Source organism: Caretta caretta, chromosome 6 (assembly GCF_965140235.1).
Source record: "Caretta caretta isolate rCarCar2 chromosome 6, rCarCar1.hap1, whole genome shotgun sequence".
NCBI classification, from domain to species: Eukaryota; Metazoa; Chordata; order Testudines; family Cheloniidae; genus Caretta; species Caretta caretta.
Genome location: NC_134211.1, coordinates 27,029,299 through 27,044,333, shown reverse-complemented (window position 1 = coordinate 27,044,333; position 15,035 = coordinate 27,029,299). Strand labels below are relative to the sequence as shown.

At 38.3% G+C, this 15,035-nt stretch overlaps 1 protein-coding gene across 1 annotated transcript in view; it reads right to left on the bottom strand.

The window, feature by feature from the left end:
- The window catches only part of TSG101 (tumor susceptibility 101), a 47,082-nt gene that overhangs the window by 1,108 nt on the left and 30,939 nt on the right, over positions 1–15,035 (bottom strand). Inside the window, exons 8-9 of the mRNA XM_048855884.2 lie at positions 5,050–5,252; positions 1,787–2,026 (exon numbers count right to left, since the gene is read on the bottom strand). Coding sequence (XP_048711841.1) covers positions 1,787–2,026; positions 5,050–5,252 — 443 coding nt within the window. The remainder of the gene's footprint in view (positions 1–1,786; positions 2,027–5,049; positions 5,253–15,035) is intronic.

Sequence of the window (15,035 nt, the reverse complement as noted above, 5' to 3'; positions counted from 1 at the left end):
AAATACAGGTGGGGTATCTTTTTGCCCACTGCATGGCATTTTTTATCCTGATCCTTAATTAAACATTTAGCTATCAACCTCTCTGGAAATGATTTGACCTATAAGTGAAGTTAAGACAAGACTACGATCAGCAACCCCAAACCCTTTGCTTTTCCTTCCTGGAAAATGTCTGGTTGCTCAGTTAACTGGTCAAAATCAAGTCACTCAATATCTGCTATATGCTTCCCATCTAATTTGAAGGATTTCATATGCACAGGGCCAAAAGATGTTTGAAATACTTGTGAATCATCATTCCAAAAAGTATGGATAAATATTTCCACACTACCTGTTTGGTTATAAATGAAAACAGACTCATAGGGATGAGGCCTTTTATTGCACTAGCCATTAAAAAATATCTATACTACCATTCCATGTTGGAGATAAGTTTTTTAAAGTGAATCTATGTGGTGTTTGCTACCTTTTTATAGAATGTAAAGCTGGTCAGATTTAAGTTACAATTCCTGTTTCTAAGTTGAGTGAAAGCTTAAAGGCATACCAAGGCATACCAATTTAGTGTGCCTTTACACCACTGGAAAGCAGAGAGATACTAAAAAAGAGAAGTGACTTCAGTAAACTATTTCCTAGACACAGGCCACCCCAAGTATGCAACTGGCTCCGCATAGGTGGACCCCTGCATCCTTCACAACTTCACCCCACCCTTCCTAACTTAGTAACTTTCTGTGACATACATCACCGCCTTTGCTCTGCCAATGTCCCACACCCTTACTGCCCACCTGTCAGCTTCTCTTGTAAAAAGCCTCCAGGCTTTCTCCCACATGCACCTTGTCTTCCTGCAAATGCCTCCCTTAAGAGACACCTCTGCTGTAATGCCTATAAAACCCAGCCTGATAACCACAGCTAAACAGGTGACAAGCTGCGACTGTCCTCTTCCCCTTCTTTCCCTTTTCTATACCCCACATATAAAAATAGATCACTGCCACATTTAGCTAATAAGCTATGTCAAATCTTCACCATACTCATAAATAAACAAATCCATAAGCAGGCAGTGGTAATGAGCGGATTCTCTTTTATAGAAGTGGCTTCTGCGTATCTTTTTGTCTGTCCATACATACGGTTTGCATGCCTCAGAATCAGACAACCTGCAATAGCCAACTGAAGTCAATGCCTAAAACAGCGTTTTTCATTCTGTCCTCTTACTCATCTTTCAGTATCTGGCTATGTCTTGATCCAAAGCCACTCAAGCATTTGAAACTCTGCTTGGAATAGAAAAATCTGATGTAAGGAAGAAAAAGATGAACATGGTGGAGCATTAGGCTATGGGAAATGAGTTGGTGGTCTGCGTTCATTTCTGTATCCACACTACCACAAACTTAGTTAGCTGTTTCAGCAAAGCCACCAAGGATAGAATGAGGGTAGAGACTGACTAACTGCTCACCTTTACACTTAGTTTCTCCACAATCAGGGTGAAGGTACAGTGATAAAGCAAGGTGGGCACACTGCCCTGCCACCATTACACCTGGCCTAGTAACACAGGACTTTCGTCTACAATGCTGTTAACTAGGGACTTTTCACAACCACGGACATTCCTTTTATTAACTGAAGTTCTCTTTTTAAAAAATGCAGACATTTTTAAACCTACTGGTTCCCCTTTGGCAAAAAAACCAACAACCCAGCAACACAATCTTGGGACAGACACACAGGAATTTTCAGTGCCAAAACGTTAGTCAATTTGAAGGATTTCAAAGTAACTTTCAATGCACATTCAAAAGTGTCTTGCGAAACCTACCTTTAGAAAGACATCTAGGTCAATAACCCCACGTCTCAATGCTTCTCCCAAGTAAAAGATGGTGTCTTCAATGGCATTTTCCTCTGCATATAAGTTCAGGATCTGTTTGTAAAGTGGTGCTGTTGGAATGATAACTTCATCTATGTCATTATTTTCGGACTGATTTTCCATTTTCTCCAGTGCAGAACTAAGTTCTTCATCTTTCTTCTTCAGAAGTTCAATGTTCTTATCGACTTCAGCCTAAAAAAATATTTAAAATACTTGCTCTGTTAAAGTTCTTGAGATCCAGATGACCTCTTAAATTTTACTTTGATATGCATTTGACTAGATAAAATAATTCTGAGAACTCTAGTTGGCTCTCAGTTTCTTTGCTCACTTGTATCAGGGTTTTACTATGGTAAATCCTATCACCACATAGATTCTAGATATTTCCTCTAATGTAAAACTGAATGCTATTTTAAAATGTATAAATAGGAATAAGAGTGAGGTACTTATTTTATACTATTCTGGCTATGGTTATGCCATGATTGATTTGCCAGTTGTCTGGCTGTTTCCCACTATCTATCACAGAGGTGGCTAACATTTCAGTGTTGTACATACTGTATCACATTTGTGACTGCCTATGGTCTCCTTTGGGATGAAAAGTGATATATAAATGAAAAATTATGGAAGACCTGATAGCAACCCCCTCCTTAAGACTGTGTTTGATTCGTACTTAAATAGGACAGAAATTCCTCCATTTTGCACTTTAATGATTGAATTTAGTTTACAATTTTCGTACAATAATCCTTCAGAGGACAACTGAATTTTTCATATACTTTTTAAAGTTAATATATTAATTATTACAAAGAAAACACTGAAAAATGCTGCTTCCTTTCTGTAATTTTGTCCTGCTTTCCTCACTTTTTCTTAGGTCCCTCTAGTTAAAGAAGCAAAATCCCCACAAGCTTCAAAATAGGGATTACACATATATCTGGATAATATCTTGGACATAAGATACTTTTGATCTTGTAAAGTTAACTCACAATAATAGTTATCCCCCTTCATTCAAGACAACCTACCGTTAAGTTTTGCCAAGATTAGCCTATAATTGTCCAGTTCTAACAGCTACTCCCATTCTCCAGTGCTGCAAGGCTGTCTTGCAGACTCATTGGCTCTGGCTCAACACAGAGACCCTGTGGAGCCAGATGGCAAGCAGGGGTTTGGGAAGGTGATGGCTCCAGGGGAAGAGATGTAGTTCAGAAGCCATGAGACGATAAGCAAAAATGTGGGACGCCAGAGTGAGTGCTGCGTATGGAGGCATGATGAGATATTAGCAAGTTCTGATGACTAGTTTAACAGGGATATGTGGGCATGAGGGATGGAAGAGGCGTTTTGTTGTGTGGGATGGGGGCCCTTGGCTTGAGGGTCCAGGGCTATGCAGGGAGACTGAGGTAGGGATGGAGTCCAGTGCCTCTATGCCATGGCACTGGAGACTGAAGTGCTCCCCAGCGCTGTTGCCACAGTGCACCAAAGAGCTGACACAGTGGCAAGGATTGGGAACGAACTGTTTCTGTGCTGAGGCACTGGGACACGAATGGCTCCTTTTGGTGCTGCTGCCCAGCTTCCTGCTATACCACGGCAGCAGTACCAAGAGAAGCCTCTGATGTGCACAAGTCTCAATGCAGGGCCCTGTGCCCCACCAGACAGCTCAAATCCCCTCCCCTCCTGAAACTCCTGTTCAATTTCCCGCAGTGCGCCAGGGACGAGCACCACAGACAGTTGAAGGAAGGTGAGCAGCCACACACAGTGAGGGGCATAGTGTGAGTGAGGTTCAGAGCACAGGAACAGCCATACTGGGTCAGACCAAGGGTCCATCTAGCTCAGTACCCTGTCTTCCGACAGCAGCCAATGCCTGGTGCTTCAAAGGGAGTGAACAGAACAGGCAACTGAGTGATCCATCCCCTGTTGTGCACTCCCAGCTTCTGGCAGTCAAAGACTAGGCACACACAGAGCACGTGGTTGCATATCTTGGTGAATAGCCATCGATGGACCTATCCTTCATGAACGTACTGAATTCTTCTTTGATCCCACTTGTACTTTTGGCCTTCACAACATCACTGGCAATGAGTTCCATAGTTGACTGTGCATTGTGTGAAGAAGTACTTCCTTTTGTTTGTTTTAAACTTGCTGCCTATTCGTTTCATTGGGTGGCCCCTGCTTCTTGTGTTATGTGAAGGAGTAAATAACACTTCCTTACTCACTTTCTCCACACCAGCCATGATTTTATAGACTCCCCTTAGTTGTCACTTTTCCAAGCAGCTAAGTCCCAGGTTTTTTAATCTTTCCTCACACAGAAGCTGTCCCACACTCCTAATCATTTTTGTTGCCCATCTCTGTACCTTTTCCAATTCTAACGTATCTTTTTGAGATGGGGCAACCAGAACGGTATGCAGTATTCCAGGTGTGGGTGTACCATGGATTTTTATAGTGGCATTATGATATTTTTCTGTCTTTCCTATCCTTTTCCTAATGGTTCTTAACACTGTTAGCTTTTTTGACTGCTGCCATACATTGAGTGGATGTTTTCAGAGAACTATCCACAATGACTCCATGAGCTCTTTCTTGCATGGTAACAGCTAATTTAGATTCCACCATTTTGTATGTATAGTTGGGATTATATGTTCCAATGCACATTACTTTGCATTTATTAAAGTAATAAATAATTACTTTAATAAATGCAAAGTAATGGCAGAACGTGATCTGCCATTTTATTGCCCAGTCACCCAGTTTTGTGAAATCCCTTTGTAACTCTTCACAGTCGGCTTTGGACTTAACTATCTGGAAAAATTTTGTCTCATCTAAAATTTTGCCACCTCACTGTGTACCCCTTTTTCCATATCATTTATGTGGGGGAAGAGAGGGGACATAGGATCAGAGAGATGGAGGCAGAAAGTTATACACATCCCTACATCAGCATCATCTTCAGGAGTACATATCCTTCAATAAAATGTATTACAGTTTCCCTACTGCTAAATAAAATGATAAAGTGGATATTTTGGACAGTGAGTTGAATAGTCTTAACTCCATTTCCATCTACTTTCCTTGCTCACGCTCTCTCTCACACACACACCCCCCTCAACTAAAAAAAGGGGACACATTTTAAAACTGACATACTGGAAGCCTGGGAATATCCATTATACTCAAAACAGACTGTACACATACACGGTTCACTTCACTACTGAAAATCAAGACACATGGCATTGCTTTCTCAATCAGCTTACCACTTCGTGGTCTAAGCGAGTTACCATCTCTTCCAGCTTTTGGTGACCTTTTTTCAGGTCCTCTTCTGTCCGCTTCAAGGCATTGAGCTCAGCTTGTGCACGATCCATTTCCTCTTTCATCCGCCATCTCAGTTTATCACTCACTGCTGAAATGAGAGACGCTCGAATGGTATCCTCGCTGATGGTACCATCTCTGCTGGGACCTGCAGAACAGAATTCACAGACACAAAATTATCTCTCACTCTTTTGGATAGCTTTGTTACAGGGCCATTTGACAGAAAGTGGTTAAATCCCTGCACCTAGCTTTAAGAATATGAGATAGGAACATAAAATGAATTTTTCCGTGTTAGTTAATTTTCAGAAGCAATGCAGAGGCCACAATGAAATGCAGAAAACCATACATGAATTAAATTTAAAGGTGTATCCATGCACTCAGCACACATTAAAATCTGACCGTGCTTTCAACCCTAATTTTAAAAAGGGGCTGCCCATCTCATCACCAAGTGCAGTTGAGATCCACAAACAGTTAGTTTCAGTCTCTAACAGAAGGCTGAATTTATGGCAAACTCCAGAAGAGCTTAGTATAAAAGATAACATTCAAATATGTAACTATTATGATTGTTTAACAGCTGGCCTATGAATGTAAATTGGTCTTCAGATACTCTGTAGTTTGAAACTTTCTACCAACAAGGATGGATAAACCTAGTAAGCAGCCAGAAGTAAATGGATACACCCCACATGTGATATTTTAAACTTAATTCTGAACAACACAGCAGATGCTTTTCTATCGGAATATAACCTTTGATTGCTGCTTTCAACACTGAAATAAGGGGGAAAGACTGAATGAGCAATAACAGAATCACATCCAAGACAAATGCTGGTTTATTTTTGATACCTTAAATTATACACAGATCATTTCTTGAAACCTTTACGATTCTGTATCAGTACTTTTAAATTTCCTATATCTGATTACATAGTAGATTCTCATCTCATTCGAATATAAATCCAAAAGTAACATTTCATTTATGCACAAAAATGTTCCCAATTGAAAAGTCTCTTTCCTTATAGGTAGGTAAAAAGCAGTCCTTAAAACATTATAGTCACAAACTCCCAAAGTGCTTTCTAATCTGCAATTTTCCCCATTGTCTTCATGCAGATTAGACGGTCTTGCACATGTCCTTTTGATTTAACATGGAACCTTTATACATACAAATTCTCACACTTGATTTAACTCAAATATTATTTCCATTAACACTACTAAAAATGTTGTTTTCTTAAATATTTGTATGCCTTTAGCACCAATTATTCATGTCACACTAACATCAAAACCAACAAAAATTAGTAATAGCACTTTAGTATGAAAATTGTATTTTACCTTAAACATCAACTCAAAGTGCCCCACAGCTTTCATACGCAGCCATCCATCCTTTTTCTTTCTCCCTTGATCTTTAAAATTAAAACTCTTCTTTTTGAATTACCATCTTTTCCTGGTTACTAGTCTTTTTTTTTTTTCTTTAAGATGATCTGTGTATGAGTAACCTATTTGGGTGACAGTGAGCATCCATAAAAGACATCATGACATTGGTGTGATTGGTCCATTCCCAAATTCAGCTGTTTTTATAATCTCGGGTCCACTGAACAACAAAGTAAACTGTTGTAAATTTCTGGCTACTCTTCCTAAAGTCTCTGGGGCTGCTTTGTTCTATCAGTTGCTGTTTTATTCACTGGTTAGGGTATCCAGTTCCACAATGTCCCTTTGGAACACAGTCTCTGGTCCAAGTCTCTCCTTCGAGTTTCCTCAGATTTCACTTTCTGGTTTCGTCATCTCTTGCGAGGACATGACTATTTATTTTCTGTAGTGATATATTCATTTTTCAGGAGTTTTGCATCCCACCTTCCATATTTCTTTACTTGTTCTAGTGGCTAAATCTGACTGAAGGCAGGTGCACACAAGCTTCTTTACTTCAAAACTTGACCGTCAGGTACTGATTCATTCTTTCTCCTCCAGATGATGGAAAAGTCCAGTATCACTCTTAGACTTGTTTAAGTTTCCTGTTCACCACTGAAGCGAGTTTCTTACGAAGTTAAAATTAACAGTCCAACATAACATTCACCATGTTCACAGCTCCTCTGCCAAGAGTCTCTCCTCTTCTCTCTAAAAACGTATAGCTGAGCACATTTAAGGAAGACTGGGTAACTACCAACCAGAGTATTCCCTCTGCATAATGAACTACATGTCAGTTAAAACTCTTTGATCGATTCTTAACACGCACAGGCATATACACACTTTTCACAAAAGTCTGCACAGCACTGAGTTTTAAAAGTTTTCACAGTTCATTTTGTTGATCACTCAAGTATACATCTGAACCAAACTTCCCAAACATTGGCTATATTTAGTTTTTCAAATGTCTTAAAAGAAAGCTCTTGAAAATGAAAAAAACTTAATAAAGCAATAATGATTGAGACAGTGTGTTTCTTTGGGATTACTGACCAATTGGGAGAGAAGTTGAGGCACATTTTAACCCATTGATCTTAGAGGTCAATCTCTAGGAAATGCCCTGCATTTACATCATTGCTGTTATTTTATTTGTATTCTTTTCATTAACAATGTTTGTAAACTTAAGCACAAACATATCACAATAGAGAAAAGCAAAAGCATAACTATATACAATTGTTTGGATTTGAATACAGTGCAAGACAAAAGGTTGTATGTTGCTCCTTCATATTCACCCCAAGCAAAAAGATCAGAACTATTTAAAGTAAATTCTAGAAAGCTACAAAGGGATAGTAAGAGTCAAAACAACAACAAGCAGGAACAAGATCCATGGTCTATGGGATATAAAATAAGCAGTAGCCTTTCATAAACTATTAAGTTACTCAGACATACAGAAGAAGAAGTACAATAGTTGCCTATTTACATAATGTAAAAAGGATTAAATCTTTCTATAAAATGTGAATATATAGCTTGAAGTTTATACTGTATTCATTCAAAAGTTGCTATAATTGGAAAAGGATGAAAACAACTGGGCCTGGGATGTTACCTTTCTAATTGCAGGCAACAAATGTAAGATATTGCATTAATGCTAGGACCCAAGATTAGACTATTGTTTTCTGTTATTACTGAATGCAATTTGTGTGTGTGTGTGGGGGGAACTGTCCAAGATTTCCTTTACACCCTACAGAAATGTTGAGCATATGATGTACTTGCATTGCGCAACTGCCTTTCCAGACAATTAATGCTTAGTACGTGTTCCAGATTGTAGGAAAGCTTCCAGTCATCTTAATTAAAAATATAGCTGATTAAAAAAGCCTGTGTTAATTCAGGATTTTGTTATTTAATAATCTTATGGAAGGACTGCTGCTCAATCATAAGAAAAATTCATTTTCCAACTTCAGAAGACTCTACGAAAATGGGAAATACAAAATGTCAGTAGATCTTAGATGAGAATATTTTGCAAACAACAACCCCCAAAACCCTCAAAATCAAAAAACATCATATGAAGCACAACTGTACTTTTCATAGTTTCCTCTCATTTAAGTCACAAAAATGAGATGTTGACTGGCCTATCTTGTGTATTTGCAAACAAACATATATGTGAACCTAGAAACATGGCATTTGCTGAGGACTGATTACTGGATGGGGTTAAGGGCCTAAAGTTTTCTCTGAGGTCCTACTCTTCCCAATTGATTTCATGATTATTACCATCATTCAGCCAAAAATGTGGGGGGAAAGCCTTGCGTCACAGAGGATGCATTTTTAGCTACAACTCTCCTTTGAAAAGCAGCAACTCTTAATTAACTGTTGTATATCAGGAGTAATGTTAATCTTATATTTCAGTAGACTAAGAATATGTAGCAGTGTTATAATAAGAAGTAACCATTCAGGGTCACACTAGGTATCTAACATTAGGCATTTACTTATAATAAAATTACTTAATATCTAGGGAAAGTTTTCAGAAGTTTTTCTCCTGGCTAAATTATTTTATCTGGCTTTAGCAGATAACCACGTTTGCTTTATTCACCCATTTAGAGCGATAAAGTTAGCCAACTGTAAGAAGATTCTGTATAAGTGAATTATACAATTAACTTCTATTGTAATTCAGTTAAAGCAGCCTAATTAATCTGGGCAAACAAAAGAATATGGCTAGCTGCAGCTTGGCTGCAGTAACTCTAACTCAAGGGTGGCCAACCTGTGGCTCCAGAGTCACATGTGGCTCTTCAGAAGTTAATATGCGGCTCCTTGCATAGGTACTGACTCCGGGGCTGAAGCTACAGGTGCCAACTTTCCAATGTGTCGGGGAGTGCTCACTGCTCAACCCCTGGCTCTGCCACAGGCCCTGCTCCCACTCCACCCCTTCCCGCCCCCTCCCTTGAGCCTGCCATGCCCTCACTCCTCCCCCTCCTGAGCCTCCTGCATGCCACAAAACAGCTGATCGGGAGGTGCGGGGAGGGAGGGAGAGGCACTGATTGGCAGGAGGGACTGGGAACAGGGGGAAGCGGATGGGGGGCTACTGACGTATTACTGTGGCTCTTTGGCAATGTACTTCGGTAAATTCCAGATCCTTCTCAGGCTCAGGTTGGCCACCCCTGCTCTAACTCAAAGGTTTCACCTGGTACATAAAATGTAAGAAACATTTATAGACTCCTACAGATTACTGGGTAAGTACACTCAATTAGATCCAAAACCAATTTCCATATACTCTGCAAAAAGGTTAGATGGTATTACGTAAAAGATATTTTCCTTTGTAACAAACTTGTAAGTGCTATGTAATAATCATGATAATTAACTTGGGATGAATAATCAACGTTGTTATTATTAAACAATATAAAATGAGATTACCACAGTAAAGTGGTTACTAGGTATGTGTGACCTGTAATTTACAGTTACTAAGCAAATACTATTTTCACATGGGATTCAATACTAGCAAGTGCGAGAGAAAAAAAGTAAACAATCATGTAAATCAACTCTCTGCCAAGATTTTCTTAGTCACTTTCTTTGAACGTAACATTAAATGCATTAGCCTTTAGGTGGATTAACAGAATTTTTTCTGCAGATCACACTTTCAGAGCAAGTAGCTATATGTCCTCTGCTAGACTAATTAATGTACATATTAAAAAGATAAAGTAAACCTTTCAATTTGTTGCAGAAAAATGTTGCATGTATACAATGCAGAAAACTTCAGTCTCTCCAATTTCATGTTGATATCCCTGCACTGAAAAAGTAATCATTCCAGTCTCCATTACAAATCACTTTAACTGTTATCTATTAAAGAATAATACACAGCTTTGCAATTTCCCTTATACTTCTGGTTTACATGTAATTACTTTGAGATACACTAAACCTCAACTGCAGCAACAGGAATCACTGTAGTAACCTGTGTGACCGGACTGTGCAACCTTTATATGGCTGAACTTTGTATAGTTTTGAAGCCCTGTTGCTGCAAGGGAAACTTCAGAAAAGAGAAAACACCCAAGGAAGCCATTTACACAGGAATAAAGTCAAGTTGTCAAAATACAGACGTTGTCATAACATCACGCATATCATACTCTCAGTGTATAGCCAAACCAAAATCTCTCAAAATTACGCACATCACAAAGCGGAAAGAGTTTTATGAATTAGGCTAACTCCCTCAAGAGTCACATACCTCTAAAGACTAAAACTGAGAATATGTTTGGGAAAAAAAGTTATCTTCAAGATCACTTCCTTTACTTTTTCACTACGGGCCTCTTGACTGATGACTGTATATCCTTTCAGATTCAGTCAAGGGATTTCCATATCATCTGAAATTCATCTCAGGATAGCAGTGCAAGGCACATACCTCTCCCTCCTCAGCATTCCCTGCCCTACTGGCCAAACTGAGCGAGTAACTAAGACCTAAAATTAAGCCTACTTTTCCAACACAGTGGTCCAGAGGGGAAAACACTCTTTTGAACCCACAAACCGTAAGAAAAACAATTAAATCTAGAGTAAATCAAACCATAAGAAAAATATTAGTAATTTTAATTTGGGGTTAGTGCATATCAAGTTACACCAAAGAAGTTACTGGATTAGCCAACTATAAAATAATTCTTAAATAAGTAAAAGGTGAACAGACTGCAAAAATTTCCATACTAAAATGTCTCAGAAAATTTCTTCCTAATTAAGTGTGTAACACTTTCAATCCTGAATACTTTGTTGTACAGTAACTGCCCCACTCAGTATTTCCCTACAGACATTTATTTTTAAAGGCAGAAGTGAAGAGAACATGCGTTCTCTGTGGATGGGCCTAAACTCTGGAATTCATTCTCAACTGTTCTGACAGAGCCAAGATTGCTGACCTTGAAGGCACACAGCAAAGCCCATCTCAAGTTTCAGGCTTTTGCCTAAGGAGAGGGTAGATACATCTGTGGTAGTTTCTTTGAAATTTGATCTATTTTGTATAAATAGTAATTTTTAAAAATTAAATGTGTGATTGTAGTCATGTAATTAAATACATTTTGGGAATCAAAACATAAAAAGAATAACAGAGAGAGGACTGGGAGAACAAAGAATGCCGGAACTGAAAGGAAAGGAACTGACCCACTATAACATTTCCAGGTGTTTGAGGAAGAACTGGAGCTCAGGATCCTGGACCTACACTGGCAGCACAAAACAGCCACAATGCCATCTAAACGGATTGGTGAAGGATTCTTCCAGCATATATATTGGTACATATATTGGAGAAGGATTCTTCCAACATCCCCCACTGACGTGGAGTCACTGTGGAGTGTCCAACGTCACACATCCCCAGCCTCTGCTGCAGTAGGTGTGGGTCAGGGAAAAGGGGGAGTAGCCAGGGTATATCTATGCCCCAGAGATCCCCAGCTGCCAGAATAACTGATTAGGGTCACAAGCAGCTAAGACATAAATTAGAGCAGTCTTAAGGCTGCTCTAATGTATAAGAGGGAATAGCCTGGTCCCTGACTGACCTCAGGTTCAGAGGAGTTGTAAAGGTGACATAAAACCAACTTTATCCCCAAGCTGTAACGATGGCTAAGTGCATCCTCTTGATTAACACATTAAATTAATCAAAATGTTCCAAACAAAGTTTTACAAGCAACTAAATGGGCTTTCTCTCATACCAGTTTCTAATCTTGACTCTTTCTCAGAAGCCTAAACCCCCATACAAAAACATCCAATTCTTCCAGTCAAGAATGCCATTATACTTTACGCAAATCAGCATGCAGGTTGTGTAGCAACAGGAGCACGATACAATTATCTGACCTACTTTATGAGCAAATCCTTTTTCTAAATAATCAGTCTTTGATCTAGTACTTTGCGCAGAACCTTTTAAAATCAGTACACTCGAACCTTTATTTCATTTGTCAGCATCTCAGACGTAATAAAATCATCAAGGTAGTGCACATCTTTGTTGCGCAACAGAACAGATCTGTTTCTGAACACATCATGGGTTCAGACTTATTTATTTTTAAAATAGTTGGGTTTTTATAGCATTGTTTTACTTGAAACTGTTTTGGCTATCTTCTCTGCGATAGCCTATGACAGTACCAGAAGAAAGTTTAAAAGCAGAAAATAGACCACACAATCACAAGCTAATAGTCAATGGGCCGATACTTCAAGCAAAGACTTCTGCTGTCAACCATGTACTCCAGATAACACAAGAACAGGAAAGACTGACCAGATGCAAGATCAAATCTAATCTGAGATTTTGAACTCTGAAATCAAGAGCATCAGAAAATACTCTAAGATGAGTATATGCAGGTATTATTTACATCAGGAACCAAATATATTTTTCACATCGGATTTTGCAGTGCTATAAAGCTGTCTATGTTAACTCCAAATAAGAAGAGACCTGGGTTTAGACCAGCATTGATCTCTACAGCTTCTGTGTCTTAAAGTTACAGATTAATATCCGGAATGTTGCAGGTAAAGGCAATGCCACAAGTAATGGGCCAAGAACACCTACTCTGCACCACACTGAATATACCTTGGCCAAGAACTCAGTGTATCGCTTACCTTTTTGATGCACAAAAGAGTTTTATAAGAGAATAACTATAAAAGAAAGAGTCCTCTTCTGGGATGCATATATTATTTAAACTTTTCCAAAAGGTTAAGACTGAGCTGCTATATCTGAAAATAATAAAGATCTACTCTAAAAATGATATGAACTATTAAAATTTAAACCAACAGAAGTTGGAAGGCTGTTACTACAGACTCTAGCCTTAACAGTGTATGTATTAGCTATGCTTTAAATCAGTATTTGCATCTTTGTGCCTGTGTTAGCTAGATTCATTTGGTTTATGACAATACATCTTCCATAACTATACTCTAGCACACTTACTTTGAACTTTCTGGTTTTTCTAGTAAAAAGAATGCTATTTTAAAGCAGAATTTACAAGTACTCTGTTGTTACTAATCAGTAAATTTCTGGGGGCGTAAATCAAGTTTACCTAAATTATTAGGTATTGGAAATTGTTTGTTTTTAGAAGGTTTCCGAAGGGTTATTCCATGAAAGTCTACATGGAATTTAGGAGCTCTTCATTAGTCTATGTTGGGCTTAGAAACTATACATTAGGCCTCTGCTCGTCTCCCATTCTACCGCTATCCCTGCTCCCACAGATCTTAGAAGCTATATTCCAAAGCCCATGACTCCCCCCTCATCCTTTCCTTTCTCCTGCTCCCAACACAAAGGCTTCTCCCATCCAGTTATTTCAAAGCCTGAAGCCACCCAGTTGAAACAAGGATAATAGTAAAAAAAAAAACCAACTCATGCAATACCTATATTATCAACTCACCAAACTCTGCTAAATGAGCCAAAGGTACAGAGTAAAGATGAATCAGGTGTTTTTAAGCCAAGTCATTTTTAGTCACAACAAGCAACAAACGAGAATGTAGAAAACTTTTCAAGAAGTAAAAACTTCTCTTCAATGAGTCACCTTATCTACCCCATAAATACTAGAAAGACGGCATATTGTGATAAATCTGTTTTACAATCCCACACGTTCAGAAAGTTGTTTAAAACTACTGAAAAACGTACCTTAAAAATCTATCATCAATATTTCTGATTATTAATTTTTCATGATAGAAAAATTATAACAAAGCAATGCCAGCTTTATATTTTTCACCAAGTAGTAATGGACTCATTTAGCATGTGTTGCATGTTAATGGTTCTATGCAGGATATGCAGCACAAAGTTCTAAACCTAATGGCACCTATTCAGAGCCAGTAGGCATTACTGTTTTATTTTATATATAAAATTTATACAAGCGTCTTGTACAATTCATCTATTAATAGACTAAATACCCCTCATGTAGAAGCTGATTGATAGATTATTAAAAAGATGATGTCTGGTTCATAAAAATGTATATACAATACATTTCATTTAGGTGTCATTTCTAGCTCATGTCACTCAGGCACTTTACTGGTCAATAAAGACATCTACAATATTTTGTTAAAAGTTGTAAACACCTATCACATGTGGCAATGAAAGTATGTGAAATGGCACATAAACCAAAAGGAATTGCTCAAGGATGCTTCAATGCTGAGGAGACAGGACTAGCACTTTCTACAGGAACACCATAGAGGGGAACCAAACCCTTTAATTTACAGTAACTGAATATAAATCTTATTATTTACTGAAGTAATGCATTATATACATTGTTTTATTATATTGCAAAGATTTTACCATCACTTTTATATGAAATTATTTGTGAGGTAAGGGATGGGCAGAAGGGGAAAAGAGAAAGCAGTGGGTTATGGTAGCCAGGAGAGGTTTAAACATTCTTAGCCCTGTAAAGTTTCCCAAAGGAACAAGAGAGTACACTCACTACCAGACAACTGTAATTATGAGAAGAAGTGAATTGTAACCATCCAGACACTCAGATCATGAATGTAAGAGTTCACAAGATTCTAGTCACTCCTTTTAAATATAATATACATTTATAAAGCAAAACCAAAGTCAGTGATCAATACTAGCTGTTTTCTGAAATCCCTTATTTAGGACACT